General features: G+C 64.8%; 1 protein-coding gene across 3 annotated transcripts; it reads right to left on the bottom strand.

Moving 5' to 3' along the window:
- Positions 1 to 418: 418 nt before the first annotated feature.
- Positions 419 to 7591, bottom strand: TMEM107 (transmembrane protein 107). Of its 3 annotated transcripts, XM_068924015.1 has the most exons (6): positions 7477 to 7591; positions 5972 to 6064; positions 5502 to 5569; positions 4072 to 4172; positions 1345 to 1441; positions 419 to 1246 (listed from the first exon to the last, which is right to left on the bottom strand). In XM_068924015.1, the coding sequence occupies exons 2-6, from the start codon at positions 6056 to 6058 to the stop codon at positions 1177 to 1179; spliced, it is 423 nt and encodes a 140-aa protein (XP_068780116.1). In that variant the 5' UTR covers positions 6059 to 6064; positions 7477 to 7591; the 3' UTR covers positions 419 to 1176. The 3 variants fall into 3 exon arrangements, with proteins under 3 accessions (XP_068780116.1, XP_068780114.1, XP_068780117.1); XM_068924013.1 differs by lacking the exon at positions 4072 to 4172 and having other exon boundaries at positions 7477 to 7576; XM_068924016.1 differs by lacking the exon at positions 4072 to 4172 and having other exon boundaries at positions 5502 to 5592; positions 7477 to 7554.
- Positions 7592 to 14657: the final 7066 nt, after the last annotated feature.

Below are 14657 nucleotides of genomic sequence, written 5' to 3'. Positions count from 1 at the left end.
TGTTTGCGGGAGGCGAGGCGCAGTACCGTATTGGCGGGACGAGAGGACCGCTGCCGTATTGGCGGGAGGAGAGGCGCACGACCTTTTCGGGCAGGGTGTGTGCGTGTGTAATTGTAGGTGTGGGTGTAGGCGTGGGTGTGTAATTGTTGGGGTGGTAGGTGTGTGTGTAACTGTGTGTGTGTGTGTCCAGTCATGCGTCTGCAAGCGTGCCTCCGCGTGCACACCCGCTTCTGCACATGCACCGGGGTGCGCACCTGTACAACCACGCGTGTACAGCCGCCACGAGGCACAGCCGTTGCGCGTGGTCACCCGTGCGGGTGCACAGGCGTGCTGGCGCACGCGGGCACTGTTACAGCCGCGTGTCCGTACACACGTGTACCTGTGTCTGAGCGTGTTCCAGCAGCACAAGACACATCCCTGCTGCCTACAAAACCGTTTATTTTGGGTACAAAAAAGCTCTTTTAGGGGGTGACAGAGGTTTCAGGGTCCCCTTGCCCATCTAGGCCCTTTGCAGGGGGGAACATGGAGGTTTTGGGCCCCCCCCAAGTGTCCCAGAACCTTTTGGGGGGGGATCAGAGTGGTTTTGGGGTCCTCATCTCGATCATTTTTGGGGTGCCAAAGCAGTTTTGGGGTTCCACTGCCTCTCCTGGTCCCTTTTGGGGTGTCATGGTTTAAGGATCTGCCTGTCCTGGTCCCTTTTGGGGGCAGATCACAGCAGTTTTGGGGTCTCTCCGTCTGTCCAGGTCCCTTTGGGGTGTCACACCAGTTTTGGGGGTTCCTGTCTGGATCCTTTTGGGGTGTCAAAGCAGTTTTGGGGTCCCCCATCTATCCTAGTCCCTTTTTTGGGGGAATCACAGTAATTTCAGTGTCCCGCCTGGGTCCTTTTCAGGCTGTCACAGTGGATTCAGGGTCCCAACCAGATCCTTTTTGGGGTGTCACACCGGATTGGGGGTGCATGTCCTTTTTGAGGGTGTCACAGCAGATTCGGGGTGCCATCCAGGTCCTTTTTGGGGTGTCACACCGGTTTGGAGATCCACGTCCTTTTGGGGGGTGTCACAGCCCATTCGGGGTCCCATCCAGATCCTTTTTGGGGTGTCACACCGGTTTGGGGATCCATGTCTTTTTTGGGGGTGTCACAGCGGATTTGGGGTCCCCATCGGGGTCCTTTTCGGAGTGTCACAGCGGTTTCCTCTTGCACCCCAAGATGGTGACCATCAGCAGCAGCTCGGTGGCGGCTGGGAGGGCGCTGCGGGGAGAGAGAAAGGAGAGGGGGTGTCGGGGCGTGCTTATGGGGGTGCGGGGGGGTTGGGGTGCAGAGGGGGCACCCCAAAAGCTGTCACCCACCTGCCGGCGCCCAGGACGCCCCAGTAGGCGCCGCAGTCCCAGCGCTCGAAGAGGAAGAAGACGAGGGCCACGGTGGCGCCAGCATGAGCCAGGGCCGCTGGCGGGGGGGGCCGTCGCGGAAAATACGGGGTTTTGGGGACCCCACCCCCACCCCCCAGATCCGGCTACGGGGGGGGAGAACCCCCCAAAGGGTGCCCTGAAAGCTGGGAAGGGGGAAGGAGCCCCCCGAGCTCCACAAATCCCTGGGAGGGACCCCAAAAATCCCTCCAGGTGCCTGGGAGCAGGGTGGGAACCCCCTTAAGCCCCCCTGGAGCCCCCCCAAACCCTAGGATGGGGTAGGGACCCCCAAAAGCACTCTCAGAGCCCCCCAAAACCTGAGAAGGGACCCCCAAAATCCCCTCCGGATCCCTGCTAGTGGGGAGGGACCCCCGAAAGCCCCCCAAATGCTGGGAGGGGGGAGGGTTTGGGGGTGCTGAGGTGTCAGGGTGCCCCGTTTTGGGGGCGTCCTGAGTTAAGGGGTGCTCAGGTTTTGGGGAACCAGGGATTGAGGGTGCCCCTGGGTTTTAGGGTGTCCCCCATTGCAGGATATCCTGGGTTTTGGGTCCCCCTGGGCTGCAGGATTTGGGGGTGCCCTAGGTTTGGGGGTGCCGCGGGTTGGGTGGTCGCCGGGTTTGGGGGTGCCCAGGTTTGTGGGTACCTGGGATTGGGGGGTCCCCGGGGTTGGGGGTGCCCAGGTTTGGGGGATCCCAGTATTGTGGGTGCTCGGGATTGGGGGGTCCCCGGGGTTAGGGTACCCAGGTTTGGGGGTGCCCCGGGTTTGGGGGGTCCCAGGATTGTGGGTGCTTAGGGTTGGGGGGTCCCCGGGGTTGGGGGTGCCCCAGGTGTGGGGGGTCCCGGGATTGTGGGTGCTTGGGATTGGGGGTCCATGGGGTTGGGGGTGCCAGGTTTGGGGGTGCTCCGGGTGTGGGGGGTCCCAGGATTGTGGGTGTTTGGGATTGGGGGGTCCCCGGGATTGGGGGTGCCCAGGTTTTGGGGGTGTCCCAGGTTTGGGGGGTCCGGGGTTGTGAGTGCTCAGGATTGGGTGGTCCATGGGGTTGGGGGTACCAGGTTTGGGGGTGTCCCGGGTTTGGGGGGTCCCAGTATTGTGGGTGCTCTGGATTGGGGGGTCCCTGGGGTTGGGGGTGCCCAGGTTTTGGGGGTGCCCCGGGTTTGGGGGGTCCCAGTATTGTGGGTGCTCAGGATTGGGGGGTCCCCAGGATTGGGGGGTCCCAGGATTGTGGGTGCTTGGGATTGGGGGGTCCCCGGGGTTAGGGGTGCTCAGGTTTGGGGGTGCCCCGGGTGTGCGGGGTCCCAGGATTGTGGGTGCTCAAGATTAGGCGGTCCCTGTGGTTGGGAGTGCCCCAGGTTTTGGGGGTGCCCCGGGTTTGGGGGGTCCCAGTATTGTGGGTGCTCAGGATTGGGGGGTCCCCGGGATTGGGGGTGCCCAGGTTTTGGGGGTCCCAGGATTGTGGGTGCTCAGGATTGGGGGGTCCCTGGGGTTGGGGGTGCCTGGGATTGGGGGTGTCCAGGTTTTGGGGGTGTCCCAGGTTTGGGGGGTCCCAGGATTGTGGGTGCTCAGGATTGGGGGGTCCCCAGGATTGGGGGGTCCCAGGATTGTGGGTGCTTGGGATTGGGGGGTCCCCGGGGTTAGGGGTGCTCAGGTTTGGGGGTGCCCCGGGTGTGCGGGGTCCCAGGATTGTGGGTGCTCAAGATTAGGCGGTCCCTGTGGTTGGGAGTGCCCCAGGTTTTGGGGGTGCCCCGGGTTTGGGGGGTCCCAGTATTGTGGGTGCTCAGGATTGGGGGGTCCCCGGGATTGGGGGTGCCCAGGTTTTGGGGGTCCCAGGATTGTGGGTGCTCAGGATTGGGGGGTCCCTGGGGTTGGGGGTGCCTGGGATTGGGGGTGTCCAGGTTTTGGGGGTGTCCCAGGTTTGGGGGGTCCCAGGATTGTGGGTGCTCAGGATTGAGGGTGCCCCAGGTTTGGGGGTCCCAGGATTGTGGGTGCTCGGGATTGAGGGGTGCCCGGGATTGGGGGTGCCCCAGGTTTGGGGGGTCCCAGGATTGTGGGTGCTCAGGATTGAGGGTGCCCCAGGTTTGGGGGTCCCAGGATTGTGGGTGCTCGGGATTGAGGGGTGCCCGGGATTGGGGGTGCCCCAGGTTTGGGGGGTCCCAGGATTGTGGGTGCTCAGGATTGAGGGTGCCCCAGGTTTGGGGGTCCCAGGATTGTGGGTGCTCGGGATTGAGGGGTGCCCGGGATTGGGGGTGCCCCAGGTTTGGGGGGTCCCAGGATTGTGGGTGCTCAGGATTGAGGGTGCCCCAGGTTTGGGGGTCCCAGGATTGTGGGTGCTCGGGATTGAGGGGTGCCCGGGATTGGGGGTGCCCCAGGTTTGGGGGGTCCCAGGATTGTGGGTGCTCAGGATTGAGGGTGCCCCAGGTTTGGGGGTCCCAGGATTGTGGGTGCTCGGGATTGGGGGGTCCCTGGGATTGGGGGTGCCCGGGATTTGAGGTATCCCGGGATTGTGGGTGCTCAAAATTAGGAGGTCCCTGGGGTTGGGGGTGCCCCAGGTTTGGGGGTCCCAGGATTGTGGGTGCTCAGGATTGAGGGGTGCCCGGGATTGGGGGTGCCCCAGGTTTGGGGGGTCCCAGGATTGGGGGTGCCCCAGGTTTGGGGGTGCCCCGGGCGGCGGATACAGAGCAGGCCCTGGGGGCGGTGGAACATGGAGAGCCCCGAGAAGAAGCCGCCGAGCTCCAGCGCGAAGAGCCCCAGCGTCACCCCCAGCGCCACCAGCAGCCTGCGGGCGCGGGGACGCCTGGGGACACGCGCGGTGGGGGGGGGGGGGGGAACGCGGGGGCGCCTGGGGACACGCGCGGTGGGGGGGGGGGAACGCGGGGGCGCCTGGGGACACGCGCGGTGGGGGGGGGTGCGGGGACGGCTGGGGACACGCGCGGGGGGGACGGCTGGGGACACGCGCGGGGGGGACGGCTGGGGACACGCGCGGGGACACCTGGGGATGCGGAGGGGGTGTGGGGACGCCTGGGGACACGCAGGGGGACATGGGGGGACGCAGGGACACTTGGGGGTGGGGGACGCCTGGGGACATGGGGGGGCACAGTGGGGCATGGGGGGGGGTGTGGGGACACAGGGGGGGGACACACCAGGGGGACACAAGGATGTGTGGGGACACATGGGGACCCAGGGACACGTGTGGGGACATGGGGGTCCCGGGAGCTGCAATTGGGGTCTCCACAGCTTGGGGGGGGGGGCACGGAGGTCCCATGGGTGCCCCTGGTGGTGGTCGCGGTCCCTGAGGTCCCACGGGTGTCCCTGAAGAGGGTCAGGGTCCCATGGGTGCCCCTAAAGGAGGGTGTCTGGGTCCCCGGGGGGGTCAGGGTCCCATGGGTGCTCCTGGGGGGGGTGTCTGTGTCCCATGGGTGCCCCTAGACGGGGGTGTCTGGGCCGCCGGGGGGAGGGTCAGGGTCTCATGGGTGCTCCCGGGGGGGGGGTGTCTGTGTCCCATGGGTGCCCCTAGAGGGGGGTGTCTGGGCCCCCGGGGGGAGGGTCAGGGTCTCATGGGTGCTCCCGGGGGGGGGTGTCTGTGTCCCATGGGTGCCCCTAGAGGGGGGTGTCTGGGCCCCCGGGGGGAGGGTCAGGGTCTCATGGGTGCTCCGGGGGGGGGGGGTGTCTGTGTCCCATGGGTGCCCCTAGACGGGGGTGTCTGGGCCCCCGGGGGGGGGGTCAGGGTCCCATGGGTGCTCCTGGGGGGGGATCTGTGTCCCATGGGTGCCCCTAGAGGGGGGTGTCTGGGCCGCCGGGGGGAGGGTCAGGGTCTCATGGGTGCTCCTGGGGGGGGTGTCTGTGTCCCATGGGTGCCCCTAGAGGGGGGTGTCTGGGCCCCTGGGGGGGGGGCCGGGTCTCATGGGTGCTCCTGGGGGGGGTGTCTGTGTCCCATGGGTGCCCCTAGAGGGGGGTGTCTGGGCCCCTGGGGGGGGGGGTCAGGGTCTCATGGGTGCTCCCGGGGGGGGGGTGTCTGTGTCCCATGGGTGCCCCTAGAGGGGGGTGTCTGGGTCCCCGGGGGGGGGCAGGATCCCATGGGTGCCAGGGTGGGGCGGTGGGGGCTCACTCCGTGTCCACGCGGGCGTATTCCTCCGGCGAGAACTCCAGGGGCAGCGACGCGAGGACGTGGGGGTCCTGTGGGCCCAGGCGTCCGGGAGCTGCTCTCGCCCCGGGGGGGTCCAGGCGTTCAGGTGCCTCCCACCCCCCCCTTCCCTCATCCACGGGGACCCAGGCGTCCGGGCGCCTCTCTTCCCCCATCCACAGGGACCCAGGCGTCCGGGCGCTCCCCCATCTTGGGGACCCAGGCGTCCGGGCGCCCCCCTCCTCCCCCATCCCTGGGGACCCAGGCGTCCGAGCGCTCCCCCATCTTGGGGACCCAGGCGTCCGGGCGCCCCCCTCCTGCCCCATCCCTGGGGACCCAGGCGTCCGGGCGTGTGCCTGGCGCGTTCAGGCGTGTGCGTGGCAGCACTGGCGTGCAGGTGGCGTGCTGAGGCGTGTGCTTGGCGTGCGCGAGGCGTGTGCTTGGCGTGTGCTCACCCGCGCCCAGAAGATGGTGAGGACGGCGACGAGATGGGCCGTGAGGGCGAGGAACCGGGCCGGCACCAGGGCCCCCAGCGACGTCATCGGGATCTGGGGGGGGGGCGGGGGGAGGCACAGGGTCATGTAGGGACAGTCACCCCCTCGGGGTCCCGTCACCCCCCCCCGGGCTCCACCCCCCACCTCAGGGTGCCCCCAAACCCTCATGGCCCCTCCCAGCCTTTGGGCCTCCCTCAGACCCTCCCAGACTTTGATGCCCCCTCCCAGATCTTGGGACCCCCCCCCATTACCCCCCCCTCAGGTCCTGGTCCCTCTCCAAAGGCATCCCCAGGCCATAGTCCCCCCCCCCCCACAGACCCCCTAGGACCCCCCAGGCCCTTGTCCCCCCCACAGACCCCTAGGACCCCCCCCAGGCCCATGTCCGGCCCCCTAGGGTCCCCCCAGGCACTTGTTCCCCCCCCCAGACCCACTAGGACCCCCCCTTGGCCCCCCCCAGGGTCCCCCCAGACCCTTGTCCCTCCCCCACAGACCCCCTGGGACCCCCCCAGGCCTTGTTTGGCTGCCTAGGGTCCCCCCAGGCCCTTGTCCCCACCCACAGACCCCCTAGGACCTCCCCAGGCCCAAGTCCAGCCCCCTAGAGTCCCCCTAGGCCATAGTCCCCCTCCCAGAGACCCCCTAGGACCCTCTCAGGCCATCGCCCACCCCCCAGGGACTCCCTAGACCCTCATCTCCCCCCATAGACCCCCTAGGACCCCCCAGGCCCCTATCCAGCCCCCCAGGGTCCCCCTAGGCCATAGTCCCCCTCCCAGAGACCTCCTATGACCCTCTCCGGCCATTGCCCACCCCCCAGGGACTCCCTAGACCCTCATCTCCCCCCATAGACCCCCTAGGACCCCCCCAGGTCCTTGTTCCCCCCCACAGACCCCCTAGGACCTCCCCAGGCCCTTATCCGACCCCCCAGGGTCCCCCTAGGCCATAGTCCTCCCCCCGAGACCCCCTAGGACCCCCTCAGGCCATAGCCCACCCCCCAGGGACTCCCTAGACCTTCATCTCCCCCCACAGACCCCCTACGACCCCCCCCCAGGCCCATGTCCAGCCCCCCAGAGTCCCCTCAGGACATAGTCGCCCCCTCCAGAGACCCCCTACCCCTAGTCCCCCCCCCAGGACCCCCCCAGGCCCTTGCCCCCCCACCAGAGACGCCCCCCCCGGACCTCCTCATGCCCTAGTTCCCCCCCTAAAACCTCCCTAGGCCCTTGTCGCCCCCCCATAAACCTCCCAGGACCCCCCCCAGGCCCTGAACCCCCCCCTCCCAGAGACCCCTCCGAGCCCCTGAGACCCTCCCCAGCCCCCTAAGCCACTTCCCCCCTCCCGGCCCCCCCCAACCCCCCCTCCGACCCCAGCCCCTGCCAACCCCCCCAGGCCCTGATCCCCCCCAAAAAGGGACACCCCCCCCAGGCCTTGGACCCCCCTCTCACCTCCCCCCGCCCCACCTCGACCCCGCGCACCGCTTGAGGCGCCGCAGGCTCCGCGGCCGCGCTAGGCCTCGCGTCGCCGGGGCAACGGCTCCAGCCCCGCCCCCTGCCGCGGGCCTCCGGCCACTGCGCCTGCGCCGCCGCGGCGAGGGGCGGGGCGAGGGGCGGGGCGGGAGCGGCGGCGGCGGCAAAGGGGCGGGGCGAGGGGCGGGGCGGGAGCGGCGGCAGAGGGGCGGGGCGAGGGGCGGGGCGGGAGCGGCGGCGGCGGTAGAGGGGCGGGACGAGGGGCGGGGCGGCGGTAGGGGGCGGGGCGAGGGGCGGGGCGGGGCGGGCAGCGTGAGTGTGAGGCACCACCCCCCCATAGGGACCCCAGACCCCCTGCCCTATAGGGATGCCCATTGAGACCCCCCTGCCTTATAGGGACCCCTATAAGCATCCCCCATAGGGACCCCCTGCCCTATAGGGACACCCCCAATAGGGACCCCCCTATAGGCACCCCCATAGAGACCTTCTACCCTATAGGGACCCCTATAAGCATCCCCCATAGGGTCCCCCTGCCCTATAGGGACCACTCTATAAGGGTCCCCCTATAGGGACCCCCATAGGGACCTCCTGCCCTATAGGGACTCCCCATAGGACCCCCATAAGCATCCCCCATAGGGTCCCCCTGCCCTATAGGGACCACTCTATAAGGGTCCCCCTATAGGGACCCCCATAGGGAGCCCCTGTCCTATAGGGACCCCCATAAGCATCCCCCATAGGGACCCTCTGTCCTATAGGGATCGCCCTATAAAGACCCCCAATAGGGACCCCCAGAGAGACCCCCTGTCCTATAGGGACCCCCCCATAGGGACCCCCCCAGGAGGACCCTCCCCACTCTGCCCTATAGGGACCATCCATAAAGACACCCCGCCGTCGCAGGGACCCCGGACACCCTGCCCTATAGGGACCCCCCCCGCCCAATAGGGACCTTCCACGGCAACCTCCCCTAGTGAATGCACCCCCCCCGCTCTATGGGGACTGCCCCATAAGGACCTCAGACACCCTGCCCTATAGGGGTATCCCAGAGGCCCTATAGCAACACCCCTAAGGACATAGCCCCATAAAGACACCCGACACCCTGACCTATAGGTATCCCCCATACAGGCCTCCCATAGAGACACCCTGCCCTATAGGGACCCCTCCATAGGGACCCTGCACACCCTGCCCTATAGGGTCCCCCCTCCATACGAACCTCCCATGGGGACACCCTGCCCTACAGGCACCCTCCCCATAAGGTCTCCCTCCCCCCTGGGACTCCAGACAACCTGCCCTATAGGGACCTCCCCCATAGGGTCCCCCTATAGGGATCTGCACGCCTTTCCCTATAGGGACTGCCCCATAGGAACCCTGGACACCCTGCCCTATATGGACCCCCTCCATAGGGACCCCCCCATAGGGACCAGGCACAGCCTGCCCAATAGGGACCCCCCATAGGGACCCTTGGCCTCATATAGGGCTGCGCCGGGGAGCCCATAGGCGACGTGGGGGCTGCTCCAGGGTCTCCTATAGGGTCCCCCCGATGCCAGAAAGAGCCAGGCACTCCCAGGATGCTTCAAATCCTGTATTTAAATTTTTTTTTCTTTTTTTTCCTCAGAAATCCAGGAAAAATGGGGGGCAAGGGATACAAACAAGTTACAGAAAAGGAAAACAAAAAGTTATAATTACCAAAAAAAGCTATTTCCCCCCCCAAACCCCTCTTCCCACCCCTTCCCACCCCCCCAAATTTGCATCCTGGGCTGGTGGAGAAAAACAGTGTTAACAGAGCCCCAAATTCCTTTTATTCACCCCAAAACCAACCCCGAAGCCGCCCCCATGACTCCCCCCTAGAGCCCTTCCCAGTTCTCCCAGTTCTCAGCCTGGACTGGGATCCCCCCAGGGAAAAAGGAGCTTCCGGGACCCAGGGCAGCGTTTTGGGGTAGAAACGCTCAATTTGGGAAAACTGAATTAACTCTGGGTCTAAGGTAAAATAGGGGCAACTCTAGCGTGGGGAAGTCCCTCATCCTCCCAGTATACCAGTAAAAAACCCTTCTTCTTCCCAGTATACCAGTAAAAAAAAAAAACCTTTCTCCCAGTACACCAGTAAAAAAACCTCTTTTCTCCCAGTAGACCAGTAAAAACCTGCTGTCCTCCCAGTATACCAGTGAACACCCCCCATCCTCCCAGTATACTAAGCAAAAGCCTCCCTTCTTCCCAGTACACCAGTGAAAACCACCTGCCTCCCAGTATACCAGTTGAAGAACAACTCCGCCCGGTATACCAGTAAAATAAAGCCCCCTTTTCCCAGTAGACTAGTCAAAAACCCACTTTCCTCCCAGTATACCAGTGAAAAAGTGCCTCCCTCCCAGTATAGCCTCCATCACTCCAGTAGACCAGTCATAAAGCCTTATCTTCCCAGTATACCAGGGAAAAGGGGCCTTCCTCCCAGTAGACCACTAAAACCCCTCCTATTCTCCCAGTATACCAATAAGGAAATTCAGTCCTCCCAGTATACCAGTTAAAACCTCTGTCCACCCAGTATACCAGTTAAAGGCTGCCTTCCTCCCAGTAGACCAGTTTAAATTCCCATTTCTCCCAGCAGACCAGTCAAAAAGGGCCTCCTTCCCAGTACACCAATCAAAAAGGATCTTCTTCCCAGTGGACCAGTTCAAATTCCCATTTCTCCCAGTAGGCCAGTGAAAAAGGGCCTCCTTCCCAGCAGACCAGTCAAAAGGGACCTTTTTCCCAGTAGACCAGTTCAAACTCCCCATTCTCCCAGTAGACTAGTAAAAAATGGGATCCCTCCCGGTAGACCAGTAAAAAAGGAGCTCCCTCCCAGTAGACCAGTTAACAAGGACCTTCTTCCCTGTAGACCAGTTCAAACACCCCATTCTCCCAGTAGACCAGTCAAAAAGAGCCTCCTTCCCAGTATACCAGTCAAAAAGGACCTTCCTCCCAGTAGACCAGTTAACAAGGACCTTCTTCCCCGTAGACCAGTTCAAATTCCCATTTCTCCCAGTAGACCAGTTAACAAGGACCTTCTTCCCAGTAGACCAGTTCAAACACCCCATTCTCCCAGTAGACCAGTCAAAAAGGACCTTCCTCCCAGTAGACCAGTTCAAATCCCCCATTCTCCCAGTAGACCAGTCAAAAATGAGATCCCTCCCAGTAGATCAGTTCAACCCCCGTCCCCCCAGGACCCCAGCACCCCCGTCCCGCCCCCCCACCCCACCCCGTCCCCCGCCGCAGGCGCCCATGGCCTCAGGGCCAGGGTCTCCAGACGTGCCGGGGCGGCCCCGGCGGCCCCCCGGCCCCGGCCCGGCCCGCCTTGGCGCAGCGGCGCCCTGAGTCCTCGTGGCCGGGGCTGATGTGTGTGTCATGGCCGATGCCGGTGTCATGGCCGACGCGAGTGTCAAGGCCGACGTGAGTGTCAAGGCCGTGACTAGGCCCGAAACTAGGCCTCAGACCAGGCCTCAGAGCAGGCCCCAGACCAGGCCCGTAACCGTGGCAACCGGGGCACGTGAGACCATCTCCAGGGCAACCAGGGCTGTTGCTGGGGCAACCGGGGCCATCGCCGGGGCAACCGGGGCTGTCGCCGGGGCCGTAGCGGCTGTCAGGCCTGTGAGTAGGCCCAAGAGCAGGCCGGTAACCGTGGTAACTGGGGCAAGCAGGGCTGTCTCCGGGGCAACCAGGGCTGTCTCCAGGGTAACCGGGGCTGTCTCCAGGGCTCTGGGGGCCGTCGCCGGGGCAACAGGAGCCATCGCCGGGGCAACGGGGGCCATAGCCATTGTCAGGCCTGCGAGTAAGCCTAAAACCAGGCTTGTAACCGTGGTAACCGGGGCAAGCAGGGCTGTCTCCAGGGCAACCGGGGCAGTCTCCAGGGCACCGGGGGCTGTTGCCGAGGTAACCAGGGCTGTCTCCAGAGCAACCGGAGCCATCGCCGGGGCAACGGGGGCCATTGCCGCTGTCAGGCCTGTGAGTAGGCCTGAGACCAGGCCTGTGACCGTGGTAACCAGGGCAAGCGGGGTCATCGCCGGGGCAACCGGGGCTGTCTCCAGGATGCCGGGGGTTGTTGCCAGGGCAACAGGGCCCATTGCCACACCCAGGGCCGCCATCAGGCCTGTGCCTAGGCCCCAGAGTAGGCCCGTAACTGTGGTAACCAGGCCCAAAACCATGGTAACCGGGGGAAGTGGGACAGGCGGACCCAGCCCGCGGCAGCGGGACCAGTCCGTGGCGGCCCGGGGGTGAGCGGGAGCCGCCGGGGGGGCGGGGGGCGTCCGTGGGGCCGGTGTCTGCGGGGCCAGCGGCCTGCAGGAAGCGGGCTGCGCGGGCCAGGCACTCCCTGTAGCCGCTGCGGTAGCGCCGCAGGAACAGCTCCTCTGTCGCCGAGGGCTCTGTGGCGGAGAGAGACACCGTGAGGGCCCGCGCCGCCCCGCGCCAACCCCATAGCAGCCACCCGAGAAGCCCCACGGGGGTCAGGGGGCCCTGTGTGGGGTGTTGGGCAGGATGTGGCCCAGGCACAACCCTATAGCAGTCACCCGAGAAGATTCACGGGGCTCTGGGTGCCTCATGTGGGGTGTGGGGCAGGATGCGGCCCAGGCACAACCCTATAGCAGTCACCTGAGAAGCTCTACGGGCCTCTTGGTGCCTCATGTGGGGTGTGGGGCAGGATACGGCCCAGGCACAACCCCATAGCAGCCACCTGAGAAGCTTCACAGCAGTCTGGGTGCCTCATGTGGGGCGTGGGGCAGGATGTGGCCCAGGCACAACCCTATAGCAGTCACCCAAGAAGCTCTACAGGCCTCTGGGTGCCTCATGTGGTGTGTGGGGCAGGATGTGGCCCAGGCACAACCCCATAGCAGCCACCTGAGAAGCCCCACGGGGTCCTGGGTGCACCATGGTGGGCTGTGGAGCAGTATGTGGCCCCTTCACAACCCTATAGCAGCCACCTGAGAAGCTCCACAGCGGTCTCTGGGTTTCTCATGTGGGGCGTGGGGCAGGATGTGGCCCAGGCACAACCCCATAGCAGCCACCTGAGCAGCCCCACAGGGTCCTGGGTGCACCATGGTGGGGTGTTGAGCAGTATGTGGCCCCTGCACAACCCTACAGCAACCACCTGAGAACCCCCACCCTTGGCGTCCCTTGGATCCTGGGTGCCCCACGGGGGTGTGGGGCAGGATGCAGCCCCTGCACAACCCCATAGCAGCCACCCAAGCAGCCCCACGGGGCCCTGGGTGCGGTGACGGTGGGGGGAAGCGGGGGCACGGACCTGAGAGGGGCTGCGCCCGCAGGAACTGCACCGTCTTCTGCAGGATCTCGGCCTTCTCCACCTTGGGGTTTCGGAGGCGCTGGGTGGGGGGTGGGGAGGAAGCGAGAGGGAGGCGGGAGGGACACATGTAACACCGCGACAGCGGGGGTTGGGGTCGCGATAGTGCCACGATAGTGCTGTTGGGGGGGGCGATAATGGGGATAAAGTCGCGGTAGGGCAATGAGAAAGCCTGAAGGGGAGGCAGCAGGTGGGATAACGAGGTGCTAACGGCCACCGAGCCGCGATAGAGCCGCGATACTGCCGCGATACTGCCGCTGGGGGGCGATAATGGGGATAAAGACGCGGTAGAGCAATGAAAAAGGCTAAAGGGGAGGCGGCAGGCGGCATAACGAGGCGCTAACGGCCACCGAGCCGCGATAGAGCCGCGATACTGCCGCGATACTGCCGCTGGGGGGCGATAATGGGGATAAAGACGCGGTAGAGCAATGAAAAAGGCTAAAGGGGAGGCGGCAGGCGGCATAACGAGGCGCTAACGGCCACCGAGCAGCAATAGAGTCGCGATAGTGCCGCGATATTGCCACTGGGGGGCGATAATGGGGATAAAGCTGCAGTAGGGCGATGAAAAAGGCTAAAGGGGAGACGGCAGGTGGGATAAGGAGGCGCTAAGGGCGACCGAGCCGCGATAGAGCCGCGATAGGGCCGCGATAGTCGCGATAGAGCCGCGATAGTCGCGATAGAGCCTCACCTCGTCACGAGTGGCGGAGAACAGCAGCAGCCGGAGCCGATCCAGGCTGCGGTTCATGCGGTCGCGGCGGCGCTTCTCCATGAGCGGCTTCAGGAGCTGCCCGGGAGGGAGGAGGAGGAGGAGGAGGGAGAGGGACAGAGCCGGGGGCAGGAGTGGAAGCGGGATTCAGAGGTGGGCCAGGCCGGGCCAGGGCACAACCGAACCGAACTGGGCCGGGCCGGGCCGGGCTGAACCGAACCAGGTGAGGGACAAACTGGGCCAGGCTGGGCTTGAATTGAGCTGAACTGGGCTGGGTTGGGGCCGAACCAGGTCGAGATGGGGCTGCGCTGGGCCAGGTTGCGTTCACACCGGGCCAAACTGGGCCAGGTTGGGGTTGAACCAGGCCAAACCGGGCCAGGTTGGATTGGGGTCAAACTGGGCCAAACCAGGCTGAGAATGAACTGAACTGGGTCAGGTCAGGTCGGGTTGGGGCCAAACTGGGCTAAACTGGGTCAGGTCAGGTTGGGGTCAAACTGCACCACACTGAGCTACTCAGGATGGGGCCAAACCAGGCCAAACTGGGCCAGGTCGGGTTGGAGCTAAACTGGGCCAGGCCTAAACTGAACCAGAGTGGGTTCAAACTGGGATAAACTATGCTAAACCAGGCCAGGACTGAACCGAGCCAGGTGGCATCTGGGCTAACCTGGGCCAAACTGGGCCAGATGAGGTTGGGGCTAAACTAGGCCAAACCAACTGGGGTTTAGAAAACCAAACTGAACCGAACCAGGCCAGGCTGAACCGGGCCAAACCAAACTAGACCAGCGTCAAACTGGATCAGGCTGGGGTTGAACCAAACCTGGGCTAAACCCAACCAGCTCTGGCTGAAGTGGGCCAAGATGGACGGAGCCAAAGGAACCGAACTGGGATGAACTGGGCCGAACTGGATCTGGTAGGACAAACCTGGGCCAGGTCGAACAGGATCGGATGAATCGGGCCAAGCTGGACTGAACTGGGCCAAGCTGGACTCAACCAGGCTGAGCTGGACTGGCAAGGGCAAGGCCAGAGCAGGTCCAGCTGAACTGAGTTGGGCTGAAGTTCAGCTGAACAGGGTCAAAATGGGCTGAACCAGGTCGAACTGGGCCAAATCGGCTGGAACCAGGTTGATCTGGGCTGAGCTGAGCTGAACTGGGTCAAACTGAGCTG

The sequence above is a fragment of the Struthio camelus genome, chromosome 37, assembly GCF_040807025.1.
Source record: "Struthio camelus isolate bStrCam1 chromosome 37, bStrCam1.hap1, whole genome shotgun sequence".
NCBI lineage: Eukaryota > Metazoa > Chordata > Aves > Struthioniformes > Struthionidae > Struthio > Struthio camelus.
This window is presented reverse-complemented; position numbering and strand designations above follow the sequence as displayed.

Excerpts from the sequence above, each read along its gene's own strand:
- TMEM107 (XM_068924013.1), bottom strand. The coding sequence starts at position 6,058 with ATGACGTCGCTGGGGGCCCTGGTGCCGGCCCGGTTCCTCGCCCTCACG. Across the intron at positions 1,442-5,501 it reads TACGCCCGCGTGGACACGGA|CGGCCCTGGCTCATGCTGGC; the intron begins GTGAGCCCCCAC and ends CCCCCCCGCCAG. Across the intron at positions 1,247-1,344 it reads GGCGTCCTGGGCGCCGGCAG|CGCCCTCCCAGCCGCCACCG; the intron begins GTGGGTGACAGC and ends CTCTCCCCGCAG.